The sequence below is a fragment of the Emydura macquarii genome, unplaced genomic scaffold (genome assembly GCF_026122565.2).
Source record: "Emydura macquarii macquarii isolate MOO-44397 ecotype Brisbane River unplaced genomic scaffold, CSIRO-AGI_Emac_v2 contig_1027, whole genome shotgun sequence".
Lineage (NCBI taxonomy): Eukaryota > Metazoa > Chordata > Testudines > Chelidae > Emydura > Emydura macquarii.
In genome coordinates this window covers 18,321,972-18,340,168 of record NW_027131164.1, presented here as the reverse complement: position 1 = coordinate 18,340,168, position 18,197 = coordinate 18,321,972, and the positions used below count along the sequence as shown (strand labels likewise).

The 18,197-nt window shown below is 39.6% G+C and overlaps 1 protein-coding gene across 1 annotated transcript in view; it reads right to left on the bottom strand.

The window, feature by feature from the left end:
* Window positions 1–18,197, bottom strand: part of MYT1L (myelin transcription factor 1 like) — a 352,194-nt gene that overhangs the window by 37,045 nt on the left and 296,952 nt on the right. The window contains exon 17 of the mRNA XM_067544884.1: window positions 242–304. Within this exon, the coding sequence (XP_067400985.1) occupies window positions 242–304 (63 nt within the window). The remainder of the gene's footprint in view (window positions 1–241; window positions 305–18,197) is intronic.

Below are 18,197 nucleotides of genomic sequence, written 5' to 3'. Positions count from 1 at the left end.
ACCACTCCCTAGTTACTAATCTACCATCGTATCTCCTCTTCTAGGAAAAGGAAGATACTATTGTTACCTCAATCAGTAAATGCAGAGTTTCCCCTGGCACCTGATGCAAATGATAATAATAGTTTAATCAGGGACAGCTGACAGATTCTCCCCCCACCCCCAGATCCCTTTCCCATTTTGTAATCCAATAAATATGCTTAAAACATTCATGATTTAAAGACCAAGAGTTCTCTTTACATACCTTCGATGTGAAGCATAATTCCCAGTAATGTGCCCAGAGCCATCGCAACCAGGAGTGGGACACCTAAAATAAATTTAAAAAAAAAAAGTTAAAGGGAGTAATTTACTTGGCAGAAATAAAACCCATATGTTAACAGCCCATCCAAAAACTTCCTGCCTGGGATGTTGTTTCCACAGGTGCCAACCATGGAGACCCCACAGGCTTCTTTTGCTCTGCCCCCTCAGAGCTTAATCCCAAAAGCAGGGATTTTATTCTTTACTCATAAACAGAAAGCTGTTTGCTTCCAGGCCACCTCTAATGCTGGCACTAGTAGATGAGAGAGGGATTTCCAAGGCTAACTAGCTGCAGCCAGATGTCACCTCACCACAGCCACTCAATATATTCAATATTGAAACAGGTCAGGTCTATGCCGTATTTCCGTTTACTAAAATAGGGATAACTTTACATGTTGGGCATCTTGCTACCAAGTGTGGTTATTGCTCTAGCCCACCACTTGCAGTATCATACAACCTCATCTCTTTTTACTAGAGAAAAAGCCTCTGAGAAAGGCCAGGAATAGCGGCAGAGGGAAAAATGAATACTACCCACTTGTAGTCAAATTGCAACCTAACTAACTGGACAAACAAACCATTAGTGTAATCATGTCCTGTAGAATTGCAGCAGAATTGAACAGCATCATAATGAATATAGAAAAAGGTTTTACATGGAGAAGGCTGGCATGAACACTACAGAAGAAATTAAATCAGAATGTTTAATTAAAATAAACAGTGTGTATTTGAACTTCTGAACTAGATCTCATAAGAGCTTATTAACTACTACAACAAGTGTAATGAATTAAAAGAAGGGAAGTGAAACTACTTTATGTAATACAATTAGACAAATACTATATATATCCAAGATACACTAAATGTGTGCATTTCTGGACTTCTAGTTGGTCTTTAAGAATTCAATTCAGGAAAGCATCACTATTCAGGAAAGTGCTGAAGCATTGTTTAAGTCCCAGTGTGCTTAGGTCTGATCTCCCCAGTTAAGCACATGCTTTAAGTGCTTTCCTGAATACAGGCCTAAACTCTTATACAGATGAGCCCTTATCTCACAACATTTCTAGGGAGATCTGAAACCTTCATAAACTCAGAAATTCAAATAACCAGGAACTTCAGTGTTGTGGAACTCCCATGCCCTATAAGGTTGAAATTAAGCTTCGGTGGAGCTCATTATCACCTCCTACTGTTGGGGAGCTTCACAGGATTGAAGGTTCAAAGGCAGTTGGTGCAATCCAGAGGGATAGAAATTAAACTAGAGTTTCTGTTAACTGGAATTTGGTTACACTTTTCACCTGGCACTTTTCACCTTATTGTGATAGTGATCAAGAAGAGGTGAGCAATGAGAGATAATACAACCAGAAATAAAACAAGTGGTCAACAGAAGGATTTCCTTTCTGATGGACTTTAAGGGCCTGTTTACACAGGAACTGGAACCAAAATCACTAAAGCAGTTGTAAATCACATCTTTAGTTATTTTGATGCAAGTCTGTGTAGAAACTAGAGTTTTAAATTAAGAATGTCCAATTTCAATATATTGTAAGTGAATTAGTTAAAAATCATTTAAATTTCTAAAAAATCAGCCTATATAGAACAGTGTGTACTTTTTATGAAACAAGGGTGTCCATATACAGACTTGCACCAAAATAACTAATAGGGTGAATTACAACCACTTTAGTTGTTTTGGTTTCAGTTGCTATAAAGACAAACCTTTTGGTATTTTCTGAGTTTTTAATAAATAGATGCATTCATCATACTAAATGAATGTATATTTTACATATATTATTAATTCAAGTAATATTTCTAAAAACTAATTAAGGCATCCTTAATGTAACCAGGAAGCAACTTCATTTAACTAGAAATAGTATTGGGCAAGTTACTGGATTTTTTTAACCTAGTGTATTGATGGCAAAAAATGAATATGCAGCAAACATATAAAAGGGGAACAGAATGAAACTTTTCAAACTACTTCATCCTGCTACAAATGTTATTTACAGAATGTTATTTTTCAGAAGCTATTAAACGCTTACGTTTAAAAGTAGCTGAGAATTGATCAGTTGAGACTATGAAAACTCATTTGTGTAAAATTTCACTTCTTTCTATTCACTTGATAGGAGAGAGCTTATGAATAAAGATGCAGCAATCTATATGTGCTGAGAACCAGTGGAATATCATAGGTTCTTTGCATTCAAGTAAGTTTCTTAGAACCAGAACAACTCTGGGGTGAGCAGGAAGGCAATATATTACTCAGATAGTGGTGACTGGAGACGCTGCCTGCAAAATCTGGGAGAAAGTTATGGATTTTCAAAAGTGCTCAGTATTGGCCTAACTCTGCTTCTGTTGAAGTCAATGGGATCAGCGTTAGATCAGCACTGTACCCATTTTCAAGTCCCATCCTATACCTTTACAGGGAGCAGGTTCACATATAATTCTCACAAGCAATTTTCCTAAGCTTTCAGGAAAAGTGTTACTTGTATATCCTGCAATACAGGCTACCCAGCTCTTCCCAGAACTCATATGCATATGTGGGAAGGGGAGGGAGGGAAGGAAGGAAGGAAGGCAGGCAGACAGTCAGGAAATGCCATGTCCCATGCTCAGATATGCCTCACTTGGTGTGTTCAAGGCTGGAAATGCTTATAGGTTCCCCTTAGGCAAGTATTGGGTGTAGCATAATAACTGGTTCCTACAGAAGAATTCTGCATGGGAAGGGCTATTTATTTTATAAACTATTGGAGTAAGCACTAACAGTTCCTATGTGTTTGTACAGCACCTGGCACACAATGATCCTGATCTTGGCTGAGGCATATAGAAAATACTGTGGTATAAATAATAAATCAAATAATGATATCTAGCTATGACATGCAAACCTATCTCACCTTATTCTTGCTATTTTGTAAGTGATTGAAAGTCAAATTCTGCTCGAGGTTGCACTTGTGCTTCCCCACTAAAGTTACTGGGGATGCTCAGATGTAGGTGAGAGTTTGGCCCGAAGTGAGTAACTAACACAGACTGTAAGTTCCTTACTCAATATGTTATTTACACAACTTGGGGGTTCTCCCTATCAGGGCCCCCACATGGGAGGGGGAAAGGGTACACTTTACCAGGGCCTGAAGGCCCTGGGGGGCCCGGCCCAGGCTGCAACCCCTTTGGGTATGTGTGGGGAAGGAGGGACTGTGTTACAAGTTTGTACTGGGCCTGAAAAAATTATGCTTGGGCCCTGCTCCCCATGCTTCATACCAAACATAGATAACTAACACACACATTCTGGAGGGCATAATTGTTTTATGTCGTGGACATGTTACGTTAAAAATGAATGAATATGATTAAAAATAGTCCCCTTTAAATACTTTATTTCTATATATTTAGTTTTTTAAATTTACAAAAGTGGGCTCAGGAGATCTGGGTTCTGTTCTCAGCCAGTCACTGGCCTGAGTTACCTTGGGCAAGTCAATTCACCAATCTGTGCCTCATTTTCTCCATCGATAAAATTTGTGGAAGGAGACACGTCTCTTCTGCTAAGTGCTTTGAGATCAGCAATCAAAAAGCACTAAATAAGGTCTAGGCATTAATATTATTCTTTCAGGATGTTCTATTCTTTTCCTAGCCATCTCAGCCACTGAACTAGGGTCAGTTTCTCTTCCCATCAGGGTCAATTACTTCAATGGAATCTAGATCAAGTCCCTAATGATGCCATCCTATGGGAGTGGGCCCTTTATTATCCCATTAATTAAATGTTTGGGCTGAAAACGTCTTCAAACTTAAGCTCGGAATGTCCCCTCCACTTAGGGGAGATAGGAGAGCACAGATCCATCCAGCTCCCCCACTAGAGCTATCTATAGGACCAAGAGAACCCTTCCTCATTTATCCAAGAGATCAGCTGGATTGGGAGGCCAGAACCCTCTACTTTCTCCATAGACCCTCAAACGCATGCCCTGATAGGAATTGAACAAGGTGAGTTTCCAGGGCCTTTTCTTACTCTTCCACAGCATATCTCCACAGGCAGATATGATTTGCCCCTAACTAACCAGATTTGTAAGCAACACTACTGTAACTTAAATCTTTTTCTTAAAGTTAAACCATTGCATACCCTCCATTTGGACACTTATTTTGATGTAAAAGTGACTTATTTGAGTTTAATTGAAAACTGATTCATAATCGATGTAAGCTAAACCAAAATAAGCTTGAAACTGAACTGAAATAAGAATGTTCACACTGTGCTTTTTCCAGTTTAACTAAATCAGTTTAAAATCACACCGTTAATGAAACCACTGCAACTTTCTTATGTGGACAAGGCTGTAGGCTTTTAGAAAGGTCTTTCATATACTGATTTCAGCACTATAATGTTTCTGTAGATCATGCACAGAGATTTAAAGAATCCTAAAGTTATGCTGGTCTAAATGTACTAAATTTTAATTTACATTAATATGAGCAGATATCTACAAATCCCTGGGCATCATTAAAATTATGGATCCTAATTTTCAGAAACCATGGGCATGCAAACACCTGCACATTCATTTTACAAGCACTAATACTAGAACATGTAGATGTTTGAATCTATCAACTGCGTGTGCAAGTATTAATGCTTGAAAACTGTGTTCATAGGGCTTATATGTTCAAATACAAAAGAAGGTTGGGGCAAGGGCCCTTTGAAAATCCAACTCAGAATGAGTGGGAAAAGGATCATATAGCTTTTCTGCGGTACTTAAAAAAGAATGTAACTAGAAGGTGCAAGAGAAGTTTACTTTAGCCTCCAAAATCACAGAATTACTTCACTACTCTCAACAATGAAAAGATTAAGGAACTCTGAAAACTAATTATGACCACATAATGCCAGCACTGTTAGTCACTTCAGTGCCTAATAATAGTGTATTGGATACATCCAGCAAATAAGTTTGTCCAGTGGCCTGAGAGTACCTAGCACATCTAAATGTCCCATTCATTAGATGTGCTCTAGAAAACTGCTACCAGCAGCAGCGAAGGAAGCTAAATAAGCTGCAACTGCTGGATTTAATATTAGGTTTGGACTCAAAAGACAAATGAACAAATAATAATTAAAAAAATACAAAAAAAAAAATACTGCCAGTTGACTTAAAAAAAAAAAAAATGAAATAATTTGACCCTGAATGTACAAGCTTTTTATCTAAGCTTAATGAATGTTTTTCTTAAACTAATGTGCAGTTTAGCAAGTGTTTGTCTAACTAGTATCTTACACAAGGATGCAAAGAGTTTTTCCCTAACCAAAAGAGAAAGAGATCTCAGTCGTCTTTCCCCTCATTCTTTTGTGCAAATTTGGATGAGTCCTTCTTTTAAAGCTGATTGTCCACACTAGAACACCACCACTAGCCAATGGAACATAACACTGAAACATGGACCATATTGCTAACCTGTAGTACAATATATGCATTTACATTTTTTTTCTTTCAGAGACTTTCTTTCAGAGACACATGGTAAGGGCGGGACTGACATAATTGAAAACAGAAATGTTCAATTTATTCAAAGGAGAGGCACAGCTCATGCAGGGTCTTCCTCAATGCATATTGCTTAACCTCAAACTTGAAGGCTCTTTTGCAGCGAGATACAGTTGAGATTCAGTAATTCAGTTCCATTTCCATGCTAGTCAAATCACTTGTTCTTCTGCTCTCAGTGCCAACAGACTCTTGTAAGAGCAGAGATATCACTAGATGACTGAAAAGCTCTATCTCTTTGAAAATAAAAATCCAAACAAAAATCATGGAGTTACTAAAACAGACCCAGACTGAGCACAGCATTTAAGCTCATGAGTACTGCTACTGAACTCACATGCCTAAAGTTAGGAGAGTGCTTAAGTTCTTTGCTGAATAGGGGTGATAATGCTTAGCTTTATCACTAAGGCCTTGTGTTCACTAGGAAAAAAAATGTATTCTTAACTCAAGTTACCTTGTTTTTTACTCATGTTAGCAGGTCAAGGTAACCCAAGGCTCCCCCATAGTCTTCAACCTGACCTAACTTGTGTGAAAGCTACAAACTGCCTTATGATCATCTCAAAAAAGATATATTAGAATTGGCAAGATTAATAAAAGTGGAGCTTTTCAACTTGGAAAAGAATCGACTAAGGGGGCTATGATAGAGGTCTATGGTGTGGAGAAAGAAAATAAGAAATGTTATTTACTCCTTCTCATGTCACAAGAACTAGGGATCATCAAATTAAATTAACAGGCAGCAAGTTTAAAAAGAACAAAAGGGAGTATTTCTTCACATAATGCACAGTCAGCCTGTGTAACTCCTAGCCAGAGGATGTTGTGAAGGCCAAGACTTAATGGAGTAAAAAAAAGAACTAGATAAAGTTCATGGAGCATAGGTCCACTAGTGGCTATTAGCCAGGATAGCAGGGATTGCTGTTTGCCAGAAGCTGGGAATGGGCTACGGGATGGATCACTTACAATTACCTGTTCTGTTCATTCCCTCTGAAGCACCTGGCATTGGCCAGTTTTGGAAGATAGGATACTTGGTTAGATGGACCATCCATCTGACCCAGTATGGCCGTTCTTCTGTTCTTATGATTTTACCTCACATTAATTGACTCAAATTAGCTAACTTGAGTTATGAACATACCTTTTTTCCTCATGAAGCTGCATCCAAAACCATTGCTTTTCTAACCTCCTTGTGAAGGGTTTGTACCCTGTTTACTTTTTCTAGCTGGACTGTAACCTCTTTAAGGCACAGTAGCAATCTGGGTGCTAAATAAATAACAACAGTTGCTAACAAAGAAGAAGCTAATTGCCAATTGTGATTACGCTTTTTGTGCTGGGAAAACTTACTCCCTTGGAACTGAAATTAGGTCATTAATTCCTCTCACACAGGCTACCCACAATCCATCAAATAGTAGCCATTTTTAGTCACTACCAAACAGGATTGGACTTTAACTAGTAAAAAATAGTCACCCTCAAAGAAAAAATCTTCATAGCCCATTATTAATACCCTGATACATCCATTCCAACCTGTGATCCTGGGCAGGAACTATCTCTTTGTCTGTGTCTGTGCAGTATCCCACATAATGGGGAGCCAATCTTCTTTGGAGCCTTTAGGCACTACCATAAACATATATACTAATAATACATGTTTAAGTACACCAAGCTGACAATTTAACCAGTAAATTGCTGCTTAAGTATTTAGGTCAGGCATATCTAGTAACCCGTATGGAAAAGTCTTCTAGAATTTAATAGGGATTAAGTCAATTATTTGTATAGAAATTGAACAGGGTTCTTTAGAGCATTCCAAAAGTATATAGAGTTTAATAGAAAATGACACTAGTTCCATGGTTTTCTTGTGACCATGCTGTCAAATGTTATAGTGCAGGTATGCTTTTCTGTTAAATTCTATAGGATGGTCCAAAAAGACTGCAGAAAAATATTATTTTCTATTAAATTCTATGGGAATTCTTTATGAGATAATGTAGCATTTTTATTGTCCAACAGTTCTCAAGTATTTGAGATGTTGTCTTATTTTGATTAGTCACAAAGAGTGGAATACACAGGTGGAATGTCATGGAGAAGAAACCTATTGTTATAATTAATAATAATAATACTTTACACTTCTATAGTATCTTTCATATGAGGCTCTCACAGTGCTTTATCAACATCAATAGATTCAATCTCACAATATTGCTGTGCAGAAGGGAAGTATTACTTGCATTTTGCAGAGAAGGAAACTGGGGCAGCGAGAGGTGAAATGACTTGGACAGGTCACACAGAAAGTCTGAATAAAAGCTGGAACTAGAATCAGGTCTTTTGATTCACAGTCTTGGCTTCTTAGACACTCATTAAGGTCCAGAAAGAAAGCCCTAATGACACTTCCTCTGTAGTTCATTGAATGGAATGTATATGAGCGAGAGAGAGAGGAAAAGCGCCTTCAAATGCAGAAATGGAATTTACTTTAAGGTGTTAATTTCTTGTGTGTGTGTGTCTACATTGTAGTGCTTGTTGAGGGCAGTGGATTTACAGACCTTTACACAGAAGTCCTCTGTGTTATGTTTCATGTCATATACCCTCTCAGACATAAATAGAAACAAAAATACTCTCACTGAAAGGTTGCATTCTAACACTACTTTATTTATTAGAATTAAGAATGATAATACAAAAGAACCCCAAAACAGAGAGAGACAAAGCAGACTGCTCCCTAAACCAGAGCAGCATAACTCACCCCACCTTACTAAAAGGCTATTTGACTGCTGAAATGGCTGAAATAGAAAGGACCAGATGGCACGCTTCCCTACAGAACCCTCTGTCCCACAAGCCAGACTGGGAAAAACCCCTGAAATTTAAACTGACATCTTACAATTTTAACACAGTTTTCAGTACACCACACTCTATTTAACTTCAGAACAAGTAAAACACAGGTGGCAGCAGAACAAGTTTCTCTCCAGTACCCTTCTAGAAGGCTCCATCTGACCTGGAGGGACTACTGCACCTTCTACTTCACAGGTGCAAACACAATTCGCTTTCTCTTCTATCTGTTCCTTATCCTTTTTGCTAAGACTGTCAACGAGTCTGTCAATAACAACTGTGGAGGTGGTTATTATTATATGGATCCCTATCCAGCTGGAACTGGACTGAAACCACAAATTCATTATGGTCCTGAACCGTCAGCTGAAGGTAACAACATTTAGTCATTACTGAACTAGCTATTTCTGAAACAACGTAAAAGTGTAAAGCTCTAAATCCCATTGTCAGTCTCTAGTGCTTCGGTAGGGCTGTCAATCTTTTATCTAATTCTGTGATGTGGGAGATAGTGCTAGGGCCTTTCCTAAGGAGATCTCTGAAGAAAAGCTGCTCTCTGTCGTAATGCCAAGAGATACACAGAACCTTTCCCTTTCCTTTTCACTTTTGTCTTTTATTTTAATTTATTTTTTGTTTTCTCACCATTACTTATTTAAATTGGACTTCCCAGGCGCTTCCTGATTCCTGAAGAGTCAATCCCACAGTCCTTAATTCAGGCAAAACTCTCTCAATCAATTTGCTAGAAACAGCACATCCTGTTTGTAAGTGATATGCTTTAATTTGTTTTCTCTCCTTTTCCCTTCTCCATTTCTACCTCTACTCTACTCCCTTCCATTGCTCCTTTCTTTCTCTTTTCATCTCAACTCTCCTTTCCTTCCACTGATATCTTACTTTTTGTTTCTCTTTTAGGATCTCTTTTCTATTCCTTCATATAATCAGACTCTTGTTTTGTCCCTATTATCTGCCTTCTGTTCTTGCTCCTGTCTCCGCTTCTCATAGACTCATAGACTTTAAGATTAGAAGGGACCATCATGAGCATCTACTCTGACCTCCTGAACAATGCAGGCGACAGACCCTCACCCACCCACTCCTGTAATAGACCCCTAACCTCTGGTAGTCCTCACATCTTCTACCTCCTTCCACCATGGCATCTCTCTCTGATCCTTCTCCCTCCCTTATTCTCTCTTCTTGTCCTTGCTCTTGTTGTCTCTCTTCTTTTGATTCTATCTTTCTTCTCTACCTCATTAGAGTCAATGGGAGTTTTTCCATCAACTTAAATGGGAACAGAATTAGGCATTTTTGAAAATCCCAATCAGAGTCCATTCGAACTGGTTTCAAGATGCAACATCAGCTCTTTGGGACAGGCATTCAGAAAAGCGATATTTGAGTGGATGAGCTTTTTGTTATATGCTCTAGTGTTCACAAATATACCTGCAAAAGTACTTGTTAATCTGAGCCTTATTCAAATTATAGGATCATTAAGGTACACTGCATTCTACATTTACATGCTGAATTTTTCTAGAAACTGGGAGGAGCATTCAGTGTAGTAATCAGTTTTAAGGTGTTAAATATTAAGTTTGCTCCTATGTGAAATGTACCTGGCACTTCTTTGCTGAACACTACAGAGACCACAAGTCTCATTTCATGCATTGGTATCAGTGATATCACAGATGCATGAGACATTCTGAGATATCTGCATTTGTGTAAATAGAGAGAATCACTGTCAGGAGAAACATGAGAGACACGACACCTAAAAGAATGTGTTTTAGGGAGACAATAAAGAGAGGCAGACAAATTATCTTGTGGTGGAATGTGAATGAATGAACAATAAGGAAAATCTTGCTTCTACCTCTGCAGATGCTGAGGGCTCTCCGGCATTGGAACCAGTGCAGTTCCACTGTGGGGGTGGACAAGAGCAGGGCACTCTTCAATGGGCAGTGGAGCTAAGCTGTGCAGGAGAAGATTGCAATAGATGCAGGTCAGGGAGTAGAAGGAAGTGTGGAGTGTGGGATGATTCGCCATCACCCAGTTAGTTCAGTCTGTCCATCCACATTGAGGGCCGTGTCAGGGCTGTGGAGCTAGTCCAGCTATTAAACTGAAGTAATGTTGGCAGAAAGGCTCTATTGAGTGGATTTCTGGCTCTTCTATCTCTGCAGAGACTTCTCTCTCTCTGCCTCCAGAGAGTCCCAACAACTAAATGGTTCTAAACTGAGGATGGCTGAATGCATTCTCTCCTCTTCCAGTGAAATGCCACTTATTACATAACCTTTTTTGTACCTCCACTCTAAGTCCTTTGTTCCTGGTGCTATCAGTATGACACTCTTGCTGAGCTCCCTGCACTGTGTGTGTGCATGAGCCAGATCATGATAAGTTTTTTTTAATTAAATCCAAATCCTTTTTCCAATAAGCAAAATAAAACGTGGCACGCTGGCATTTATTGAACACACAGACACACATGCTGCTTTTTATATTAATGATATCTATTCAGAAAAATGTTTCTGTGCCTTCAGTCACCACCCTGCAGGCTCCCCATTGTCCAACAGCCAAGACCTGGAAGCATGACAGCAGCTCGGGCCATGGTGCCCTGTCTACTGTGCTAGACTCTAGCACCAGGGTGTGCTGCCCAGCATGCCAGCAGCCAAAGGAATGGTATGCATCCAATGTGTAACAACCTCTGTGCACTGTCCAGTGTGTCCCATTCATGGAGACTGCAAGAGGGAAGTTGTGAATCAGCTCATTTCCCGGGCACCCTGCCCAATGCTTCCTCCCTTGCTAGGACTGCCCAACTTTGGGGCAGCAATGGCCAGCTGTAGAGTTCCCTGCAGAGTGGACTTCCTGCCATCAGGCAATGAATTAGTCCTGACATATGTAAATCCAAATGTTCATTTTTAAAAGTCTTCCTGTTCAGTGAAAGTTTAGTATTTATAAAATGAGGGAATTAAATAAACTGGACGAGGCACTCAAGAATAGACCGTCATCCACAATCCTAGAGGACTTCTATAACCAGGAGCTAAATTCTCTGATTGCTAATAGTGCTCCTTGGAAATCAAGTATTGCCAACCTCAAAGCTCAGGTTTTTGCCAGTCACATGTGAAAAGTAGCCCTAAAGTGTCACTGGAGGACAGTTTACTTTTAAATTTTTGCCATTTTAAAAGAAATCACAGAGGTTGGAAGCACTATTGCCTCCCTGCCTGATTGGATACATACTGAAGCCACACTTTGCTGAGGCCAAAGGGGCTCTATTCCTAATGGCACATGCCCTGCATGGCTTCTGCTGGCTGAGGGAGGCAGACATGGTCCAGCTGCAAGTGTCTCAGTGGCTGTTCATCTGAAGGGCCACCAGGCAGTAGAAAAGAGATAGGTACTTGGCAGCAGTGGGGCTTTAAGTAAAATCACGCAAATTTCACCATAAGGAAGTAATTTGTACCCCAAAAAGTTGCCTGTTGCCAATTCAAGATATTTTGGCACCAAGGCATTTGAAAAGTAGCCCACCTGGCAAAGAATTGCTGAGGTTTGCAATAGCAACTTGGATCCAAAGTAGCGTAAACAAATTTTGCAAGTGTTGCAACAGAAGGCATGACCCTTTTAGCACATGCAATATTGGGCCCAGAATTCTGCCAATCCCATATACCTCAAACATCCTTAGTATTCCAGTCTAAATCTCTGTGGTGGTTCTGTCACTCAAATTCTAACAAGTTAGGCTGCAAATTTTTTTACTTGTAACCTGAAAATGATTTGAATTGAGTTCCCAAAAGGTGAGTGGCATAGTACGTATATAGTGTGAGAACATAAATCAAAAGAGCTATGCCTAAGCAGTAATTAGAAAACTCCCTGACTGGAAAGTTCTTCTGTTTATTAAGCTTCCCCGGCCCTCTCTCGTAACTGTGGAAGACCAGGACCTCTATAACCCAGTGGTTCTCAACCTATGGGCCGCGGGCCTCTTGCAGCCCCATCAGCATACAGCTGCAGCCCATGTGACATCCTTAGGGCCATACAGGTAGTATTGGATGCAGCCCACATTATACATTGTGGGCCATATATGAGGCCCACAATGGTAAATAGGTTGAGAACCACTGCTATAACCACTCAACATTCACTTTATTTATAATAAAATATTAACACTTAAATTATAAACCAATGTATGTACCCAAAGCAATCCTTGTATTATACATATTATTTGTTGGTGCCTTGCCATGCCTTCCACAGCGTTTCCACTTTTTCCTCCTGTTTAGGATGGTTGGCCTCCTGCTCCCTAGTTGTGCACTATTCTTATGTAGTAAATTTGGTCTAAATCTGCCTTTCACATTAACTGTGTTAATACTGTCAGATTCAGTCTCCCTTATGCGGCTAGCATATAAGTCAAATTGCTGTTTCTTTTTTGTTTTCTTGCATTCTCTCTTTTGCTATAGCTTTTGCTACAATGAAATCTGGGTCTAACTGCAGCTGTGTTTCATATGCCATCAGCTATCCTGTCTCTTTCTTTAAATGTTTCATATTTGCAATATTCATCAAGACTATGAGCTGCAGTTACAAAACTCTCAGCTGTGTCTCCTTGTTCTTTACCCCTCTTATTAAATTTGGCACTTTCATATACAATATTCTGTCTGGCTATGAAATGGGCTTCAAATTGGTGTATTCTTTCTTTTCCTCTTCAGTGATGGAGAAGGCACATAAGATAGCAACAGCAGAATCACCCATAGCAAATATCAGGGCATTTATTCTTGTGTTTTCTATGTTAAACTGAATCCATTAAGAAATGCTCAAATCTCCAGACCCAGCAAAGCCAGGTACCAAAATCAAACTTCTCTAACAAAGCCATTTGCACCACGGACTGTGTTCCTGTGCTGAGACAGGTCTCTGCCTCCTTCCTCCTGCAGCTTTCACAGGTTTTCCTGATTTTCCGCTCTCCCCACTCCCTACAGTGGCAATCTGGGGCAATGGTGTCTTTTTTCTTTCTTTTACCCCTTCTTTAAAGAAAGGGATTCACTCACGTCTAACACCATGTAGTGTGAAGACAAAGCAGTAACTAGAGAAGTTCCTGCATTTATTAAGCTCCCCACGCAACACATCCCCATCTCTCTGATTGTGGAAGTGCAGGAACTCTATAAACATTCCATAGACTCATAGACTTTAAGATCAGAAGGGACCATCATGATCTAGTCTGACTTCCTGCACATTGCAGGCCACAGAACCTTGCCCATCCACTCCCGTAATAGACCCTTACCCTCTGGCTGAGATACTGAAGTCCTCAAATCATGATTTAAAGACTTCAAGTTACAGAGACTCAATCATCTACACTAGTTTAAACCTGCAAGTGACCCATGCCCCATGCTGCAGAGAAAAGTGAAAAACCAGCAGGGTCTCTGCCAATCTGACCCAGGGGAAAATTACTTCTCAACTTCAAATATGGCAATCAGTTAGACTATGAGCATACGGGCAAGACCCACCAGCCAGACACCTGGGAAAGAATTCTCTGTAGTAAGTCAGAGCCCTCCCCGTTGGTATTACATCACCAGCCATTGGAGATATTTGCTGCTAGTAGTCACAGATCAGCTATATGCCATTTTAGGCAGTCTAATCATACCATCCCCTGCATAAACTTATCAAGCTCAGTTTTGAAGCCAGTTACGTTATTTGCCCTCATACTCCCCTTTGAAGGCTGTTCCTGAACTTCACTCCTCTGATGGTTATAAACCTTTGTCTAATTTCCAGCCTAAACTTGATAGCCAGTTTATATCCATTTGTTCTTGTGTCCACATTGGTGCTTAACTTAAATAACTCCTCTCTCTCCCTGGTATTTATCCCTCTGATGTATTTATAGAGAGCAATCATAATTCCCCTTAGTCTTCTTTGAGTTAGGCTAAATAAACCAAGCTCTTTGAGTCTCCTCTCATAAGGTAGGTTTTCCATTCCTTGCATCATCCTAGTAGCCCTTTTCTACATCTGTTCCAGTTTGAGTTCATCTTTCTTAAACATAGGACACCAGAATTGCACACAGTATTCCAAATGAGGTCTCACTATTGCCTTGTATAATGGTACTAACTTTCCTGGCTCTACAGGAAATAACTCACCTGATGCATCCTAGGACTGCATTAGCTCTTTTCACAGCCACATCTCACTGGTGGCTCATAGTCATCCTGTGATCAACCAATACGCCCAGGTCCTTGTCCTCCTCTCTCACATCCAACTGATACATCCCCAGTTTATAGCAAAAAATCTTGTCGTTAGCCCCTAAATGCATGACCGTGCAAGGCAATATCCTTGTTCCCATTAGCCACTCTGCTACCCTGCTAATATCTCTAAGCTCTTCATTAGCCTTATTAAAAATGGAGGCAAAGTATTTTTTGGGTATTGGGCCATACCTAGATTATCTTTAATCTCCACCCCATCCTCGGTGTTTATCCATACTTATTATCAAATGGTTAGTGTTGTTACAGCAAATATTTAAGACATTTAAAATGCTAATCCATGAAACACTAACAAAGCTAGCATCTTAAAAAGACACCATTAAGCCCTTCATGGACTTTTGCAGGCATTCAGCCATCCTATGTGAATGCTGATACAAACAGATTTGGAGAAAAACTCCTTCATGACAGAAGCAGAGAGGCACAATAGGATATGTTGGTGGTTTCATTAATGTAAGTTACAGAGTAGGATTTTCAAAAGCACTTATTTTGGGGCTAACTTTGCTTTCACTGAGGTCTATCAGCATTTTACCATTGATTTAAATGGGAGAAAAGCTAGGCAAATGCTGCATGCTTTTGAAAATCCCACCCTAATGTAGGTTTGGGCTTATTTTCCTAATAAGAGACTGACATTGTGGTTACAAACTGGGGATGGGATTCTGTAGTCTGCTCCTTATGTTACACAACCTCAAAACTAGCAGCAGCATGCCTTTTGATGTGCTATTTCTAGCTGTGCTGCTGCCACTGCTACCGTCAGTTCCTCAATTGTTTTGCTCCTTTGTATTTTACAGCTCTTCCCTGCTGAAACAAATACAAAGGACTCTGGAGCTCACAGCAGTAAGGACCTTGCTAAGAGCTTTCTGGGCACTAATGTGTACCTTCCATTCTCACTGAATCCATGGGTCAGCATATGCCAGGAATTGCTCAGCAGTTTGCAGGATCATAGCCCCTGACATCCGCAGAACTAACAAATTCATTTAACAACTTATATTTCATCTTTGGTATGATCAGTGCTGTCAATCCAGTAACATTTTCTTCTTTTGGAGGGGAGAACTGTGGAACAGAAAGATCATATGGAGGATGGCATGCCTGAGCTACTCTGTGTTTCTTTTCTTCATTTGAAAATAAAGAGTCATTCCACTAGAAGATCCAAGAACTCCTTTACAATCATATGGAGCACTATGTGAACACAAGCGCTATGGCCACTGGGTCAGATGGGGGCAGGATATGAAGAGAAAACACCTACATAAGCTAAGTGGCCTGGCTATCCGTTCAAGAGCACTTCATTTAATATTAATTTGCAAGATTGGGTCTGAGAGCTGGGTATTTCTGACCCTTTTTAAATAAAGTGCCAACTATAAGCGCTCTAGCTCTAAGAAAAGGTTTACCAACCTAGCAGCTAAGCCATAAATGAATGGTATTGTGAATGTCATTGAGTCACAAGGGAAGTTTTATAACTGACAGAGGGAGAATCTAAAAGTCTGCTAAGACAATGTGATCCACATGACAGAAAATGTAGCTGGCCTGAATAATCTTTCTTCCATTAATAAGAACTTGTATCTTAGCGAGAACTACTAAAAAGGTACACTACTTTGACTTTCAATCCAAAATCAATAAGGTAAAGTTGAGTATTTAACACTGGTCTGATATTGTAAATACTCATCACCCTGACAACATCTTAAAACTACTCTATGGGGAAGTAAAATAAAATAATGACATGTTATCTCCTACATACAGAATCTCCATATTGCCTGGTAGCAACCTTGAGAGATGCCACTGTGCCCCAGAGTTATGATATTGAACAGATTTTAAATCTTCCACTGGATATACAGATCCCTTCATTGAAAGGATTTGTCATCCAGTGACAGAGGCAGATTGGCATGTGGAGGACGCAGGCTAAGAAGAGTCTCAAGAGTTTTGCTTCCCCAGACAACAAAAGCAGAGGTAGTGCTCACTACTTCTGGGGTGAAGAGTCAATAGCAAAAGGGTAAAAACAGTGCTTTTTCACTATATGAAAACAAATGGCTTTCTCCTAGACCTGCATGTATTGCTGGAGGCCCAAGTGAGGGAGGCTTTGTAGGCCTTGACCTGATGAAAAAATGTGACTGAATATGTCAAGTGTGAATTATACCCCATTGTGAGGCAGTATGCTCTAGTGAAAAATAGGACTATGGGCAAAGGAGGTCTGAGCTCTAAATCCTGCTCTATTTCTTATTCATTGAGCTGTCTTATACTTGTTCTTGATCAAATTTTCAAAAACACTCTTTAAATTTTGGTGTAGATGACTTGAGACACCTAGGACCTGATTTTCAGGGAGATTAAGCCCCATAGCACCCATTTACATCAACAGGACCTACTTGGCTCAAGTTGGACATCCAAAAATGTAATGGAAACTCTTGAAAATGTTTACCTTCTAACCTAATTTGCAGAGATACTGAGCACCCACACACTCCAAATGAAGTAAATGGAGTTGGCTCCATTTATGCAAAGGCTGGATTAGGCCAATGTGTTTCAGTAATAATATTAGGCTCACAGGAGCATTGTAAGGTGTCATTGACTGTCTGAATAGCACTCTGAAAATGTGTTGTTGTGTAATACTCTCCAATGCCTCTTCTTCACTTTGGCCCTCCTTGCTTTTTCAGCACCAACTGCTTTTTCCTTGAAGTAAATAGAGGAAAAAACCCTTCTGATAAAAAAGCCAGAACTTTTGCTTTTTTACAAATATGATGAAAAGATAAAGCTTTCCTTTGTGTGCAGAATGCTTCACAGGGCTCAAGTAAGAATGCATCACTTTAATTCCACATTTTAACAGCAGCAGTAATAGGTTGCAGAAACAGCTATGTAGAGCAGTAGGAAGGCCACAGGTTATAAACAGGGATAAATGGCTGTGTAGAACAATGGAACTGTGAAACTGAATGTGCTACTGGAACAGCTTTCTGTGTTAAAAAACACTTTGCTCATACTCTTCTGGGAAAGGAGACAGAAAGAGAAAGATCCCACACTCTAACACACCTTAGGGCTCAGAGCAAAAAATAGAAAAGCAGCCATGAGAAACAGGGTCTGTAACAAGAGCCACTGCAAGAAAAATACTTGAGATACAAATTAAGAATCTGTTTTCAAAGAACCTGTCACCATGGTATCTAATCATCAAATTGGTTCTTTCTTGTTAATACCAATATGACTAGAACGGGGCTAACAACTGATAATAATTTATTTGATCAATTCAGCCTTATTTATTGTTTGCAAAATACCAATGTGTTTTTCGATTTTCTAAAGTTTCTTTTTCAAAATCATTTCTTAATTTTCTGTGACAGTAACAAATTGCTCATGAACAACATTCAATATTCTAAATTCAAACTAAGCAGGTTAATTTTGATCAGACACAAACACTGCACAATAGTCTTTCTAGATTGGATCGGAGTAACCTTAGAATCTTGTTTCCAAGGTGAATATTTGCAATTCAAAATTCATGTTC